This window comes from Thermobia domestica, chromosome 9 (genome assembly GCF_964235325.1).
Source record: "Thermobia domestica chromosome 9, izTheDome1.hap1.1, whole genome shotgun sequence".
Classification (NCBI taxonomy): Eukaryota; Metazoa; Arthropoda; class Insecta; order Zygentoma; family Lepismatidae; genus Thermobia; species Thermobia domestica.
The window spans coordinates 204,649,465-204,667,551 of record NC_137462.1 but is presented as its reverse complement, the minus strand read 5'-3'; the positions used below and the strand labels follow the sequence as shown (position 1 = coordinate 204,667,551).

General features: G+C 35.4%; 1 protein-coding gene across 2 annotated transcripts in view; it reads right to left on the bottom strand.

Moving 5' to 3' along the window:
- Nucleotides 1–16,954: 16,954 nt before the first annotated feature.
- Nucleotides 16,955–18,087, bottom strand: part of Rpt4 (Regulatory particle triple-A ATPase 4) — a 57,727-nt gene continuing 56,594 nt past the window's right edge. For both annotated transcript variants that reach the window (XM_081725770.1, XM_081725771.1), the window contains exon 9: nucleotides 16,955–17,398. In XM_081725770.1, coding sequence (XP_081581896.1) covers nucleotides 17,208–17,398 — 191 coding nt within the window. In that variant the 3' untranslated portion in view covers nucleotides 16,955–17,207. The remainder of the gene's footprint in view (nucleotides 17,399–18,087) is intronic.

Genomic DNA, 18,087 nt, shown 5'->3' with positions numbered 1-18,087 from the left:
GGATGTGTGTTTGGGGGGGCCCAAGTGCTGTTATAGGCACATATAGAAAAATTACAAACAAAAAAATATATAAACATAAAAATATATAAAAAATTACAAACATCAAAGTACCAAAGTACATTGTCGGACCTCTTTGGGGGGGGGGCGGCCCCTCCGGGCCCCCCCTTCCCTACGCCACTGTATGCGACAATCATTTTGGACATGAGTGTACATTCCCACACATGTAATTTTCATATTAATTTGATTCTAGTTTACACAAGTCAATTTATAATAACTTTCGGACAAAACCGTACCAAGTAATCTCTTTTTCTTAATACAGGTTTTCCCTTCAATCAGTACGAAACTAAAGTCTCTGGTTATCTTGATCATTTTCAGTGGCATATTCGACACGCGCGTGCTATTTCTTAATTGTGAGTTCATATCTTCTGCGTAAGTACATCTACATGTGCTGCTTTTGCCATCTCTTTATGTTTTATCATTACTCATTATCCCTTTGTATTAGACTTAAAAACGACGCTATTTATACGTATGGAAACTTATAAAACGGTTATGTGTGGCCGTCCATCTGTCGATAGGGATCAGAACTAAAACAGTAAGAAATAGCGAGAAGTAGGTTTTCGGTATGGATTCAGTGCCCCAATAATATGTTTCATGTCCTCCCTTAAACCCTTGTTCAAAACGAAAGATGATGGGAATCTACCGTGGGTAGGAACGGTAATAGACAACAAGCAATTTTCTTACAGGGATTCAGAACCTCAAGAACAGATTCCATCCTCGCCTTTATCACCTCTAAAACCGGAAGCGGTAGAAATCTACTAAAACTTCCGGTTTTGATATTCATTCCCATACAAAAAGAGCAGTAGCAAGTAGTGAAAGTGACATCAGATGAGGTGATGGTATGGAACGAATATGACCACTTAGAGCAGTAGATTTGACAGAACTCTAAAGATCATCTCTACTCCTGAGATTTTTGCACCATTTTTGAAGTGAAAAATCAATAGAAAGAGAGACGGAGGGAGAGAGAATAAGTGAACACTAATACAGTAAATATTTTACTCCCCACTATCATCAGCCTAACAGAAATAATTATTCATAAAATGATTTTGGTTTCCTAAGATTTAGCTTAAGCATATCGGCGATCTAAATGTGGAATGGATGGTACGTTTACTAGTGACCCAACGCGACCTTTAAGTGGATTAAAACAAGAAAACACATATATGCCCATACGCTTTTTCGTCTCCTTTTAAAGCCTTTGTAGGTACTTTCGTCTCGTCTCTAGTATCTAGTATTTAACGATTCTTTTCAATCTCATTTCTATTTTCAAAAGCTTCTTCTGGTCTCGTCTCGTCTCGTGGTCAACACTAATTTTCTTATAATTGTAAACACAGAAGTCCAGGCAATGGAAAAAGAATAATTTTGAATTTAAAAAGATTCCTGTCAATGCCAGGAGCGGATGCAGGTTAAACTTTTTAGGTGAGTGGTACGGTAGTTAGTTTTTTCTTTTTCTTTTTCTTTTTTTTTTTTTTTTTTTTTTTGATGGAGGGTGGAATTGCTCGCACAAATGTTGAAAAAAAAATTAAGAGTACAAATTTTGCCATTGAATAGGGTGATAGGAAACTGTTATATCTTTCAAAGCAGCAGCAACGAAATCTTTGATAGTACAAATATATTTATTGACTCAATGCTAACGTCGTACTTCTTCCTATTTATATATATATATTTTTTTTAACACGCAAATTACAATTTAAATCAGCTATTTTTACCGGTATGCCATCCCGGCCGATTTTCTAACTTCCGGATGCAAAACCGGCTCACTTTAAAGACTGGCGAGATGTTTTTGATGTGGATTCAAGACACCACAAACGAATTCAATCTCAATGCTTATTCTTCTACTGAAATCGGAAATGGTCTAAAATCTAATGTAACTGACAATTACAAAACTTCCTATACGACAAAAACCGTAAGAGAGAGCCACAAATTGTTTTGGTGTATGGGTTCTACGTTTCAAGAACAGGTTCTACCTCGTGAATTTTTTCTCCACCGAAAACCGAAATGATATATGAACCAGCTCCGGTTTTAACATTGAACCTCCATATTTTGAAGTATACGGTAGTTATATGATGTGAAATGAAACTCATTTTTTTCTTCTTTTGAGTATGACTTTGCTCTTACTCCTTCGTGTTTGGTTACATTGATTTTATATGAAATCATTGTGGTTTCATGCTCTATTCCGCATTAACCCGATTTTTTTTTTTTTCAAATCCCAATTTCAACAGTAGAAAGTTAACGTGTGGCGTAAATTCGCAACCTTAAAAAGTTTCGTCGTATTTTACGTTCCTCAAAATAATGCTGATTTTGACTTCCTTTTTTTCGTCCCTTGAATTTTAAGAGTGGTTTCTCTAGCAGCACAGAAAATAGATCTGCAGTGGGAGAAGATAGACTAGCCAATTACCAACATTATAATTAGCTGCTTTGCCGAGCATTTGCCAACGCAATTCCTATGAAAGAAGGTTGCGATTGGTGCTTCGAGGTCGAAATTGTTAGATAAATGACAGTAGATTAGCCAACATACACTTTAAAGTACGTTGGGTCAACAACGTATTTTTCAACTTTATGTTTGTAATTACCTATTCCCAACTAAGCTGGTCATTAACATACGTAGGACGCTAGGGTTACACATGGATATAAGGGCGCCAACTTCGGGGATGTTCTAGTGCTGGAGCACCGCCGGAGTTTTTGTGTGGGTGCTCACTGCTCAGTATCCACACAAAAAAGATACAAGAAAAAAACAAAAGAAAAGGAAGACAGAGGAATTTAAAATAGGGGAAATTCTAATATTACAATATTTCTTAAATAATAATTGAGCCCGATGTTTTCATAGAGGGGAGATGCGGGAAGGGGGGATTGTAAAGTTTGGGCAGACTTTACCAGGAATGAAAACATGGAAAATTCCGGAATTGTGGCGCTGAGGATTTATAAAGTGACAAATTGAGTGTGTGTGTCTCCGTGCTATTTTTAACATAAAATATTCACCCCGTATATCACCAATGTTCGGCATTCAACATGGCGTAACGAGGGTTGATATAGGGTTTAGCGTCCCTTGAAATCCAAACCATATAAGCTCCTGCCGGGAATAGAACCCAGGTTTCTCACATAAAAGACGTGTATGGTAATCACAAGAGAGCTCGAAATTGCGTAACAAGAACTTAGATCGGGGGTAAGAACCGTAGATCTTCACTGGTTATGCCTCCATCCTCTCATTCAAGAATATAAAAGAGAGAAAACGGAAAACAGACAAAAAAAAAATCCATTTTCAATACCTAAAACAGAACTACAACATACAAAAATACCTAGACTTTTCAGGAGGGTTAGCGGGGTCCCAGGGTTTTGTCCCGTAAAATTTTGGATTTGTTTAACTTACAACATAAATCCAAAATTTTAAGGGACAAGACCCTCGGAAGACTGAATAGTATTCTTCAGAGATCCATTGGTCCTGAACTGCGAGAGCACCTCTGATATTCAAAACCTGGAACCCTTGTTAGGTGTCTTCTTTATTCCCCTTCCCTTGATTTTTTTTTAAATGATTTATTTCCGGGAGGCCTTTTTTGGGCCAATATGAAACAATATGGATAAAATACCAGAACAAACTAACTTTTCTCTTAATAATAATAATAATAATAATAATAATAATAATAATAATAATAATAATAATATATTATTATTATTATTATTATTATTATTATTATTATTATTATTATTATTATTATTATTATTATTATTATTATTATTATTATTATTATATAGGCTATAAACTTAGGGCAGCGAAACTTTTGACCAACTTTGGTGTTACAGCCAATACCCTTCACCTAGAACGTAATAATAGGATATAGGGACCAACTTAACACGCTTTTAACTAACTTAGGAGAAACAATTCTCTCTTTCAATCATTTGGCTTACGAGCAATAGTAAATAATGCCTGCAACACTTCAGATTACACCGGGAATTAAGTCATGTCGCGACTTTTGCGTCATTTCATGTTTAGAAGTAATAATGAAATATTTATCTCCACATCAACAACACGCTTGCAAAACAGCGTCATAAATTGTCTCTCCCTTCTTTTTTTCTCACTCAAGAAACGCTGTGTATATAGTCGATATAATACTCGTAATTTCCAGGATATGATGCTCACTACAGGGCTCTCTCTCCCTCCTTTCTATCTCAAGGACACATTCGCTTTCGGATTGGTTGAACAAGATTTTCAAGGTCAATTCAAGTACAAACCACGCGAATCAAAGCGATCTTTCTGTTAGGACATGACTTACACACCCTACATTCACGGTACAGCGATTTCAGTCCAAACACGTGGTAAAACATGTGAGACTGGAGTTTCTTTCCAAAATAAACATCTCCCAGAAGACATTTCTTCGTCTCTCTCTTTTTTGGTATTTCTACTCTCGACTCCATTTAAAATGACTGGAGAAGGGGCAAGGAGCATGAATATGCACTAAACCAAGAAAACATGCAACCACTTCCAAGATACCTTCCGTTTTATTATTATTATTATTATTTCTTCTTTCTTAAAAGTAAATGCCGATGATTGCTGTCTACTAAAAACAGCTGAGTAACGATGCATCACGTGACTTGATTGTAGTGCTGGAGGGCAAGGTCACAAGTAAAATAATAGCGTGTGACGTCATTGTTTAACCAGAGGCATTGCATAACAATGTCTTTTGATGAGTTTAGAATTACTTGAGGTGTTTAGTAGTACGGAATAGGAATAGTAAGGAATTTTCTGTCGTCCAGACTATAGAATTATCTAATTCCAAACTTGCGCGCAGCATCAAAACTACGAGTAATTCATGTAGGCCTATAAGATAATCACTAAATAAAGTTATGGGCCAGGCATTTCCACCACACATTTTCAATTCTCCGGATGTTTCATCAAATGCAATGGTGAGACCCTAGCAGCACAAACAGTAAACGTAACAATGGATAACGGTTGGCTAGCCAACTGCCAACGTTGTAATTGACTTCTTTATCGATTTTGTCAAACAACTTAATTGTCATTGTAACTCCTATGAAAGGAATAAAATTTCGATTGGGAGCGCAAGTGTTGGATAAACGACGGCAAAATTTGGCTGGCCAAGATTCACTTTAAACTACGTCCGGCAAACGTTTTTTTTTTTTTTTTTTTTTTAAACCCTCGGTTAGTCGCAACATTTAGATCCAAGGTCTTTGTCGCAATGTATCAGATTGATACATTCGCTTTTCCATTTGATTTAATACTACTAGTCATTTCTTATTATCTTTTTTAAAAAGAACATGAAAGCATTGACGGTTGGCGTCTACGGTGATTAATTACGTCGCATTGTGTTTTAAATGTTCTAATTTGAGGAAAAAAATAAATTATGAAAACATTATGAAATCACAGTAGCTCAAGGAAAAAAAAAAGTAACGGAATAAGTCGCAAGGTATCAGATTGATACACAAACTTCTGGAAGCTTTCTTCTTTATATGCTTTTGTATCTAAAACACAAACATATTACATATTGCTTTTATTTATTCAAAATCTAAAGCACTAGACAACTAAAGCAAGATTATTATAACAACTCAATCCTCCGTGAATGGTATTGCTAAGCACAAACACTGCTTAGGAATGTTGTAGTGTCTCTAAACAAAATAAGTATAGGAGAGTATATAGAAAAAATGAACTTATATTAAGTCATTATACCCCTGATATCATGTTAGTTCGAATTCAAAAAACAGAAATATAAACAATGACAAATTTACTCGTCACTCGATTCAACTGGTATTGTTTCTAATCGAGGAAAGCAATCGGTGCACACGGGTTCCATATGCTGGAGACAAATTGGTCGGCTGCATTTCTTGCGTTTAGTTCTGGTCACTTCGTTTTTTGTTCTTCCTACATAAATCGCAGCTCCGTCGCTTTTCTGAACGTTCAGTTCCTTCACCAACCGATTCTTCATCTGCTACATTTGCTGGTCGATACTTTTCCAGAGTCGCTTGCAAAGCAGAATGAATCCCTTGATTTAGAAGACTTCTCTTGCAGAGCTGCTCATGCACAAGCTCATGGCTTAGTTGTTTCAAGAAACGCCTCCTAGTAATTTTAGCCTGACCATTGTCAAGAAAGTTTATTTGTGAATTTACACCAGCTATATTCAGCATCGAGAAAAATACAACACACGGCCAGCGCTGTGTATTTCTGGCTACATTGAACGAGGCACACATTCTGTCCAAAATGTCAACACCTGATTTCGTCTGATTATAAAAGGTAATCATTTCTGGTTTTGCGGCAATTCCACTTGTTTCGTCTATATGATCATCAAAATGCTGGCTTGATACTACTAAAACATTTCGGTTTTTCTTCGGTACATAGGAAACGAGAGTAACATCATTCGAAAATGCAAACATGCTTGACTTTTCAGGCCTATACTTTAGATTCAAAAGTTCCAGTGGCAACTGTCTTTTATTTTTCTTTATGGTTCCCACATACGATAATTTCCGTACTTTCAAGTCAGCAATTAGGTTCAAATCGGTAAACCAATTGTCCGCAGTTATATTTCGTCCTGTTCCAATTATGGGCTGCACTAATCTCTTGACAACATCAGCCGGCTTGTTACTAATGGAATAAGGTCCGTCAGGCATTTTTCCTGCATAAATTTCCATGTTGTAAGTATAATATAATTTTGCATCAACCAATGCATAAATCTTAATTCCGTACTTAGCAGGCTTTGCAGGGATGTACTGTTTGAAGCGGCAACGGCCGCGGAAAGCATCCAGCTTTTCATCTATAGTAACATTAGTGGACAAAGAATAGTTCTTTTGGCAGTTTTCAACAAAACATGTAAACAGTTCCCGAATAGCAGCAATATTGTCCACCTGTTTTCTTTCGTCTCGTGTAGTACGGTCATCAAACCTGAGGCATCTGATCAGAAATCTAAATCTTCGGAGACTCATAACCTGTCTAAACATTTCCACACCATCCCCATCAGTTCCCCATAAATCGTCCAGTGTCAGTCTATTTGCGTGCAAAGTTCCGGCGAAATAAAGAAGACCAATGAACCCCTTTACTTCACACAAATTGGTATCACCTGCATCACGTTCCCTTTTGAAACTACCCCGCACGATATTTATGTATTGATTAGTATATCGAACGATGTCTTCAAGCATTTTTTCAGTGAAAAAATTTTGCCAACACTGTAATGGAGTCTTACTTTCTTTAGCAACACCAATCTCACCGGGAAGCTTTACAACTATATTTTGGGGAGGCACTCGTCTATTCATTTGACGCGGAACAATTTGCCACTTTGTAGTTTTATCTCTACCAAGGTACACTAATTTCTCATTTGGGTCACGTTGTTCTTCATTTGGTTCACTTTCTTCTTCAGTGCCACTCTCTTCTGTTTCAGAATCTGTTTCACGTATTTCTGGCGTACATTCTTCTGCATCAGTGTCGGCAACGTCACTAAAATCTTCGATTTCAGCTGGATGAATTGACTCATTATCATCAAACAATATTTTCCGAATTTCTTGAACATCAATCGAATCACTGAGATTAAATACACGTTCACGTTCTGCCATAATATACAGTAGCAACTGTGAGCTTAAAACTTGAAATACTTGTCTAAGAATAAATGAAGAAAAACTGAGCTAACTGAAACATAAAATACCTCTCTTATAACACGATTAGTCGCAACCGTTCTATCTGATACACAGCCGTAACTACAGCGCTATGTGCGAATGTCACCGTGAACTCTTCTACTCATAGGTTTGTAGAGTGGAGCTTGAGGAATACACGGAACGGGCGCCGCGAGCGACATCACAGTCAAAAATGTGCGTAGAAAAATGTTCAGCTGTATCAATCAGAACCCCATGCGACTAACCGAGTGTTAAACTTCATTGTTTCGCAATTGCAAATTGTAACCGTGTCAACCATTAACCTATAGGGCCTGCGAAGTGTATAAGGGAGCCGCATATATATATTTGATAATGTTTACGAAGTATCTTGAAATGAAATCTTTCAGTTTAATATCCCACGATTAATCCCTTTAGGCTAAGACAGACAGGTGATTAAAGCAAGTGAATGATAATGGAAGAATTGGTGGAATGATAATGTGAAAGGAAACGGAAGTACCCCGAGAAACCCACGAACACGATGTTGTCCACCACAAAATTGCTTGACCGGGGATCGAACCAGGGATCCTACGCACCAGAGTTAAGCGCTCTACAACTGAGCCACCATAGCCCCCATTTACGAAATATCCATTCAATATAATTCCGAATAGTAGGGTGGCTACAAAAACCAGGGAGAAAAATTCCCTGATATTTCCAGTTTTCAAGAACATTTTTTTTTTAATTCCCTGATACGTAATTAGCCACACATACTTTCCCATGTTCATTTCTTGATTAACTATAATATTGAATAATATAAAAACAAATACAGCGTATTTTGTTATGAAATTACAGAACACTTATTTAACAAAGGTTCTTGTATTAAACATCTTCCCTGAAACTTTAATCTGTAATTTTAGTCACATGATGAAAATTGCATTACATACCGGTACGAAAGGAAAAAAATCACAGTGAAACACTCATGCAAAAAGACTGAAATCATGTAGCCTACATAGAAATGGCTGCAAAATATTAGCTACATATCTTTAGGGAAAAAAATCAATAGTATTATGTAATTTTTTCACTTCAAGCATTTGATTTTCCCATCAATTTGAGCAGTTATTCTATTATATTATTAATAATCTTCTTAGTTTCAAGTCTGTTTAGAACGATCTTCTTTATTTTCCTGTTTTCAGATTATTTTTGTTTCTTCCAGGGCCGTGCCGTGGGGGGTGGGTGGGGCGCCGAAGTAAGGGGGGCGAAAAATTCGGGAGAAAAAAGATAGGAAAAATTGCTTGGAATATATGTATGGGGGCGCCGTCGTATATTCTCGCCCCGGGCGCTGATTTTCCACGGCACGGCCCTGGTTTCCCCTTCTCTAGTTGTTGACTTGTTGCTTCTGCAAAACGAGCATCTGTTCTTACATGTTGAATCACGGATTTGCTTATGGATAGTTTCTCAAGGCCTCCAAAAGTAAATTTATCTACTAAATCGTACACACTACTGAAGTGATTTTAAATTATCTGCTATATATTCCACATTGATTGAAAATCCTGTTTCTAGATTTGAATATCCATGAGAGAAAATAAAAAAACATTTTAATAACATCTCTCAGATAATCAGACTCTGAAGTACAATAAGATGAGGTTACTTTGCACCAGAATTAACGAATTTTAAAGGAAGTCGTATGTCACTTACAAATGTAATAATTTAAAACGCTGTATTTTAAACATATAATAGGGAAAACATGTGAGCAAGTGCATTAGTAAACATTTACTATGACCATAGTTAGTAAAATATAAATTTTGGTGCAAAATAATCCCATAGGTGGAGATACTTTGCACAACATACAAAAAAAAAAAAAAAAAAAAAAAAAAAAAAGGAAAAAGAAAGGAAAGAAAAGGTATCTTCAACATACGAACATAATGTTTTCCCTTCAGTATTTATACATTTAACTTCCTACATAAAACTGCATGCAGTCTACAAATACTGATATTAGAATGATGGTACTGGTACCAGTACTTAGTACGAATTATCAATATTTGTAAAGAAAATTATGCATTTTCTGGTACCGGCACAGGAAATACATTTTGATAGTTTAGCATATGCTCCACAAAAATGCCAACTCAGGAACAGAAGAAAAATCCCCGTGAACTGATTTGCCTTGGTTGCTCTTTATGTCCTAGAATATCACCCCGAATGCAATCAGTGGAATATTTACGGGGTTTGGGACTTCCAGGCTGTAGCCCACCCAAATTGCATTATTTCCTTTTCTTTTTTTCTTTCTTTCTTTCTTTTTTTTTTTTTTTTTTAAAAAAAAGAATCTGTTAGTCATTCCTATGCGTATAAGCTTCAAAGCTTCCTCACGAAAAGTCTAGTGATTTCTAAAAAGAAGAAACTAAGATTTTCTGAGTGAAGTCCCTCTCAAACTTTCTGGATCCGCCACTGTTCGTAATTTATTTTCCTACAAGAAATCCATTCTGCATCTACTTAGATAGGAAATTTACCTAAAATTAGAAGGCGTAGGTACCAGCAGTAATAATTTCCTATCTAAGGGGTTACTTTGGGCCGGTGCAAAGTAACCCCGATTAGAGGCTGAAACCGTCTTTTTGCAGTTTTATCTTTTTTGAGTTTTAAACGTTCCACACTTCAATTTCAAGTATTACATCAAAGTCCCATTATACACAGTAATATTCTACGAAACTTACTTAACTTTGACGGAAATTCTTGTAGGTGATATCTTTCAAGTTTTGTCGGCCTTTACAGTGACTGCTTTCCATACCTCTACAACAATAAATCCTCCCGGTAATTAGAACTGAAGTTAACCGCCAATATTATAACCAAAATACAGTTAGATGCTGTACCTTACGGTGGCAGTTGGAAACTTTCTCTTTACAGTTCATAGTTTTACCGACAGAGGACTGTGCAACTCTTTTCATATTTTATGCAAAGTAACGCCTGATATCTTACGGTATCTAAATTCTGCAGCCAAAAGTAATCCAAAGAATAGTGGCTCATTATCGTTTTACAATTTAAATTCGAACAAAAATTTTTGAACTGCCTCTAACTTTTTTCTATTGGCATCTAGCCAATTATTTGTACCTAGTGCAGCTAAAAGAAACTTCTTGCGATTTACTTAAGAGGCCCCATCACGGCGAAATTAAAATACCATTAATTTTATAGTAATTATGTGATATCTTCAAATAAATAAAAGATAATCGAAAAGTGGAACAAGAGCTCGCTAGACAATATTATTTTACATGAGAAACTGTTATCACGACTCACTTATCTGCTTTCGATTTCAAGCCATTTAGAAAATCGGTATTCATTTTCGCGTTTACAAATGGCTGCAAACTGAAAGCTACTAGGTGACTTGTGATAACGGCACCTCATGCAAAATAATATTGTCTAGGGCGCTCTTGTTTCACATTTCGATTATCTTTTATCGATTTGAAGATATCACATAATTGCTGTAAAATTAGTGGTATTTTAATTTCGCACATTAGGCCTCTAAGATCCAAAGACGAGAGATCTCTATATTCTATATATACTTTAAAGATGACTTCTCCAGAAGTTAAGATTAAATTTATGTGCACAACTTTCTATAGTTTCTGTGAAAATTCAAAATGTTCAAATCTCTTATTGGTTGATTTCCTTAATAATACTGCATGTAGAACCAATGTCAACGTTTTCACAGGAAGATTTTTCTTTTTTTCTACATCAATTTGCATACATGAAATCGAGGAACAAAGCAGGGGCGTCATTTCAGACTTTGCTTGAGGGGGGCAAGAGCACCACCGACATAAGACTTTCACGCTTTGTACTAGTATATTAGTAGACAATCTATTACAGTATATGTACTCCTCAAACTCTTGGGGGGGGGGCAATTGCCCCCTCCTGCCCTCCCCAAATGACGCCCCTGGAACAAAGCTTCTAGTTTTATAAATTCTTGTATCATTTTCCTTTATCACGAAAGTTATGTAAAGAAATAGACCGAGGAGCGTTAGTCTAAAATTCAGTAAAGGAAGTTTCTACCTACTTCTGAAGCAAATGATTTAAGATACGGATAAATGTCAATGGATCGCCGAGCAACACTACTATTTTCAAGCCAACACAGAAGAAAAATTCACTGGAAAATTTTCTAAGCCACTATAGTGAGATTCGTCACGGCGTACTGGAACGTTCTTAAATACATTATAGAGAGCTCTTGAAAATTCAACAACTCTCTAGTAAGCCTTGAACATTCCACGCATAGTATGCAATCCACAGCTTCCTATATCAAGTATTAGATGATCATTTGGTAACGTATTGATATCTGACTTGAAGGTATACAGACATATGAAGTTTACATTGGGGCCATCCATTGATATATATATATTTAATATTTTATTTTAAAAGTTCGAGGGTGAAAGCACCTTTGGAAGTTATATTAAAAGATCAGAAGCTGTAGAATGCTCTAAAGATGTCGAAGTCAAACAACACGTGCATACTTACCCTTTTACAGTATTCAAGAATAGTGCATTTACGTCCATTTGTTTATTTCAAGACATTTTATTCAGAGATTCAAACAAAACTCTCAAGATAATAATCGCACTCTCTCAATAACTGAATTAGTTTAACTTCTAAAGTATAATGCAAAACCACATTTTCCTGGCAATATCACTGTCTAGGAACATATTAGATTGAATACTTTGACATCTTAAGCAGCAGTACACATTGATGTATATGTATCCTCAAACTCAGACCCACTTGCTTCAACTACACATTTCACCACATAAGACCACTACAAAGTTCTGTACAAGTGAGGTATAAATAGGATGACATTCCAAGACAGAAAGTATTGATTTGTTTTCTTCATTTACAAAGGGAGTCATTCCATAACGACCTTTGCAAAAAATTATAACAAGCAATTATAACTCCTATGTCGATTATCGCAAACTAATAGGTCAAAGGCATTAACTGTTCCTGACATTGAGATGGACTCGGCCAACTGCATATGGTTCTTCCTTCCCTTTCATGTTACTTGTTACCGATTGATGCCCCATGCTACCCAGCAAAAATACCCTCTAGCAAATGCTACAATGAGCAGAAAATGGTCACCTGACATTTCTCAGATCCATAATTAATTATACATATAGTGGTGGATCCAAGATATAATCAAGGGAGGGGCTATAGCCCGCCTTGGATCCGCGCCTGTATAAAGATATTATATATATATAATCTACGATTAAGCTTTAAGGTGCTTACCATTTTGGGAAGTGAGTAAAAAGAAAAAAAATACAGAATTTTTCAATCAGTAAGTTTAAGAAATATTTATTTTGTTGAAAATGAACTTTCGCATTTGTGCGGAAATATAACTACTAGTAAATGTTTTTCATAAAATAAATGTTATTTTTCCCTTGCATTTGAACAAAGAAAAGAAAACCCTAAATTAATATTGCACGTATCACAAACAGAATTGTTTTATTTCCAGCGCTCATATATATAAAAATTTAGGTAAATGGTAAGTTGTATAAATTGATGAGAGTTAATAGTGCACACTTAAAATTAGTGATGCTGTACATTATAGTAGTGAGCGAAAGTTTTTATTTATTTATTTTATTTTATTTTATTATTTTTTTTTTTTACTTTTTTTAATTTGACATTTACACTTTACCGTTCACCAACTGCGATCCCCAAAAACACAAGTAATTGTTTACCTTAAAAGAAAACACGATTTAACTTCAAACATCACATCAGTAATGACTGTAGTTTAAATTTTAGTTTGCACGCAAACCCACTATCGCTGATGCACCTGTTCCCTATGCATCTTCGGCTTGTTCTTACTGGAATAGATCCAATGGATCATCAAAGTTGGTGTTCGGAGTTGGTCAAAGTTTCGCAAAACAATCCCATTACTTATTATTTAGAACAACAATGAGGTGTAAATACATGGAATAAGCCGATTAAATGTCGTGTTTACTGTAATGTCTCACGTGCTTGTGTTTACGAACACCCAACATGTGCTCTTATTTATAAACAACTACGTGCATCTTACTATGGAGTACTACAGCTGCAGACGACGGAGACAGCAGCGCCATCGCCTCACCTGGAGCGACTATATAATCGAAAGGATTTCATGGACAGCTACCAGTCTGTGATTGGTCACTTCTCCTTTAGCTTGCCCGGAGCTCTAGGCTTCCTTTCCTCCCGCTTGGCTTGCTCGGAGCTCTGTGGTTCTTAACCCCCTCTCTGCTTCAGATCATTGGGGATCCTAAAAATCCACTCCACCTAGCTTGCTTCGGAGCTCTGTGGAGATCCTGCTCTAGGCTGCTCGGGCCTTGGGTCACCTTTCTCTACCTTATATTAGAGAAGTTACATCATTGTACTATATTGTAGAATCTTGTTTATATAAGATTTTTTATAATAAAAACCGGTAGTGGGAGACGATTCCGGGCTATAATTTATTCTACCAAGCTCTACCTATCTCTACACAAGGAGAACTTTACAATACTTATAATGAAAGATTTGCTAAAATTAATGAAGGATGAATTGTTCCACAATTGGGGAATTCATTACTAGCTATCCAAAACCCATTGCTACCATCTAACTCTGTAATTTTATGTTAAAGTATAAAAAACTGAACGCACTAGAAATGTTACACTTTCCTTTAGTAAAACTCTCTCTGTCAAGTCGCCAAAGAAATTTGGTAAGTGTCTAAAGTTAAAAATTTTCGTAACTGACCATCCTCAACTGAACTGAATCACATATGCACCAAACTGAACATTATCATAAACTGTTCAGTCGGCTGGTTTTTTAATACACTTTACTGTTGAAATGGTGAAGTAAAATATTCTTGAATACTCCTAAAATACAGCTATCATATATTATTGTTACAACTCTTGCCCAAATTTAAGGATGGACTTTTATGCATCTCACTGAAATGTCAGAAAGTTAAGAATCAAGAACACATCCATTCGGGACTCCCAACGATGGTGAAACGGCGTATATCGGTTCTGTCTAAACATTTAACATTCCACATTCTAAAAGATGAAATCAGGATGGTAAAAAAATTTTATTTATAAAAAAGTAACTTCCCTATTGGGAAGAATGTCTGGTTCATTTCACAAAGACGAAAAATTCATCCTTAATTTAGACAAAGGTAATCTAACAGTATGGGATTCCATTATTAAGAATTTCATTCAAAAATACGAAGTTTATAATAATCAACAGATGTTTACAATAATCTCTATGGTTTTTGTACATTAGTGTTGGTAATCTTGGTTACTATATCGTAGAACTGCAAATAATAATAAGCATTTAAGAAGCAGTGTGGTAACGATTACTATAACGCAATTTCAAATACTGACAGCTTGTTGCATATTCTTAATTCTGTGTGATTTTACTGGTTTTCTTGTTACTAAACACAGTTTCTATTATAATTTACTTCAGAAGTATTTTACTTCTCAACTTCAACAGTGTATTGTAAGACCAGTCGACTGCACATTTGAAATGGTTTTTCAGGACAGTTCGGATGAGTGATCAAGTAAGTTCAGTTGAGAAGGATTAGTTATACAGAAATAATGCATATTTTATGTTAATTTTTTGCTCCCGACGACCACATAAATAACTACTTCTCTCTTGTAATAATTATGAACGTCCTGAGTGGTTACTGATTTCTGAATTGTTTAAAAGTGACTGATGAAATTAATTTCTATGAGACCTTATCGCAATTCATTGGAAACAAGACGATTAAATATATATCTATCTACAGGTTACAAGTTTTGGACTGGTGTTACAGACAATGATTATGTGTTGGTTTAAATTTATACACAATGATTATATATTTAGTAATTCTGACACCTTTTTACGTATATAGATAAAAATGTTCTTTCCGAAGTGTTACCCAAGTTGTCCAACTGTTGCTAATCTTGATTCCTAGTTTTACAGCACTACACTCATCATTGTAAAAGCAAATGAATAAACTCTTTCTTTATAAATATACCAACTTATTTTACTTATTTTTGATTCAGAAAATATAAAGTGCAGGACAAGAATAAACTACAAAAAGCGACATTAGTGTTAAGGCATTTTTGGTTGTTTATTCTTGTCCTGCACTTTACTCTGATGCCATAAAAATGAAAATCCAAGGATAAACTACATTTGATACACTAGTGTTTGTTCACCAAGCACAACGTCAAGGGTGAGTATGGCCCACCAAATTTAGATGGCAACTCTGACAAAATCTGATCGCATAATTCCATTGGACTATGGTTACATTAATACGATCGTAACATGCTCTCATTACATTCAATATGACTTATTTAAAACTACATGTATGATCCATTCTGAGGCTATCTATTGTTGAGATGTCACATTTTTCAGGCATAACTGAAGTGTTCATGTTGGTCGGGGAAAACGGCTAAGTTCAGAATATACTTCGTTTACTGAGAAATAACGCATACCTACACATTACTTTCTCGCTACATTCTTCAAACGATCTCCCTACAATAAAATTTGTATTCTGGATTTTTGTAAAACATCGATGTTCGCCTGAAGATGATATTGCGCTCCATCCGTGAAAAGGTATCTGAGAAGGAACGTGCATTATTTTTTCCCTGCGATATCCCTTCAGAGTCGTCCACCAAAATGAGAACTTGCTATGTTTACCCTTGTGTATAATCTATAGTATTAAGCTTTTTTTAAAAATTATTTTATTCAAGAATTCGACTGAAATCTTCATGGTCCCCTTGTGGCTCGAAAAAAATACGTGGTATCGCACCTGTTGCACACTGGAACGGTATATTTTTATTATTTTTTACTTTTAGCTTAACATCCATGGTTATGTCCTTTAGGCTAAAGGAGACGGATGATGAATAAAAGTGAATGATGGTGAAATTAAATTTTTGTGCTCTCCCACCAAGAATCGAATACGGGACCACGTGCACGAAAGGCACACACGCTAGCCACTAGACCAACGGTACAGCCTTTTTACTTATTGCTACAACCTTCATTCAGTATGTGAAATTTGATATTTAATATAATAACTCACTTCATTTACAATGCAATTCTATGATAATTCTTCTGACACTTTTACTAGTTCACTGTGAACCAACATACAGAAATAGCATTTACATTTTAAAGTGAAAAAAAAAAAATCTTTGAGTTTTACGTCCCACAGTTATGCCGGTTAGGCTAAAGGAGACGGTGATGATGAGTAATGAATGAAATGGTGGAATGAAGAAAGTGGGAGGAAACGGGAGAACTCCGAGAAAACCCACGGTGTTTAAAGTGAAAACAAAATCAGAAAGATATACAATGGTAAACAAAGAACAAATAAAAGTAGTGTCAAATATCTTTATTACCTTGTTTTCCTTATCATATAATTCACTCGTTTATAACAAAACCTGAGACTTCTTTTCTGAAAGAGTTAGTGCAGCAGTCAAATTTTTCAACGCAATAATAAATATTTCTCTCGAATATTCCAGCATGGCTGATTAGAAAAAATACATATATATGAATTAAAAACTTCAAAACATTACTATTAATTCAAAACTATAAAATACATGAAACCAATAACTGACGAATGGAAGCTTTTATACAGGTTTGTAGTCCAATTTGGATTCGAGCTTCTTGTTATCGGCTACTTTCCGTACGGCCTTCATGAAGTCTTCTTGAATTACATAATCTCGTTCAGCACGAATAGCAAACAGTCCTGCCTCAGTACACACGTTTCGTAAATCTGCTCCGTTGAATCCATCTGATAACTTCACAATTGCTTCATAATCTACAAGAAAAAGTACATAAATAAATACACACCATATCTTACAAAATTCACAGAGAAAACTGCGAAATATATCATTTTTTTAGTTACACTAAAGGAAAACTACTTTTTTCAAACCTAAGACTTAAATGGCACTTTTTCTTTCTTTTTTTTTTTTTCTTTTTCAGATAATGTACACTAATCTGAATGCTGAGATGTTTATGTTCTAACTAGACTGTTAAATCAATATTACTTAAAACTATTTCCTCCCACTAAACTTTTGTGCTGCTATATGACACCAAAACATGAATGAATATTTTGGTGTTTCCTGAATACTAACGAAGATGTTTAAAAATATATATACAAATAATGGTGAAATAATAGAAATGCTGAAGTATGAGGTAACGAAAGTAGTGAGAAATTATGGTAGAAAAGCGAAAGACACTACTCAAGGTACATTGCATACCTGCAACAAAACATACATTCAATCTTACGACTGTTTATTGATCTTAAACAGAGCATTATATTACATAACTTACGCATGCAAGGAAAACTACGTTCTACGTACTTTTATAACAAACTGAAGTATTTATACTCGAAGTACTAAGACTATTACAGTTGTGAGCTATTGCAAGCATTACCACAAAAAAGTCTGATTTCAACAAGTTACTGAATCAAACACATTTTGGTGCGAAAACAGATTTCATATTTTA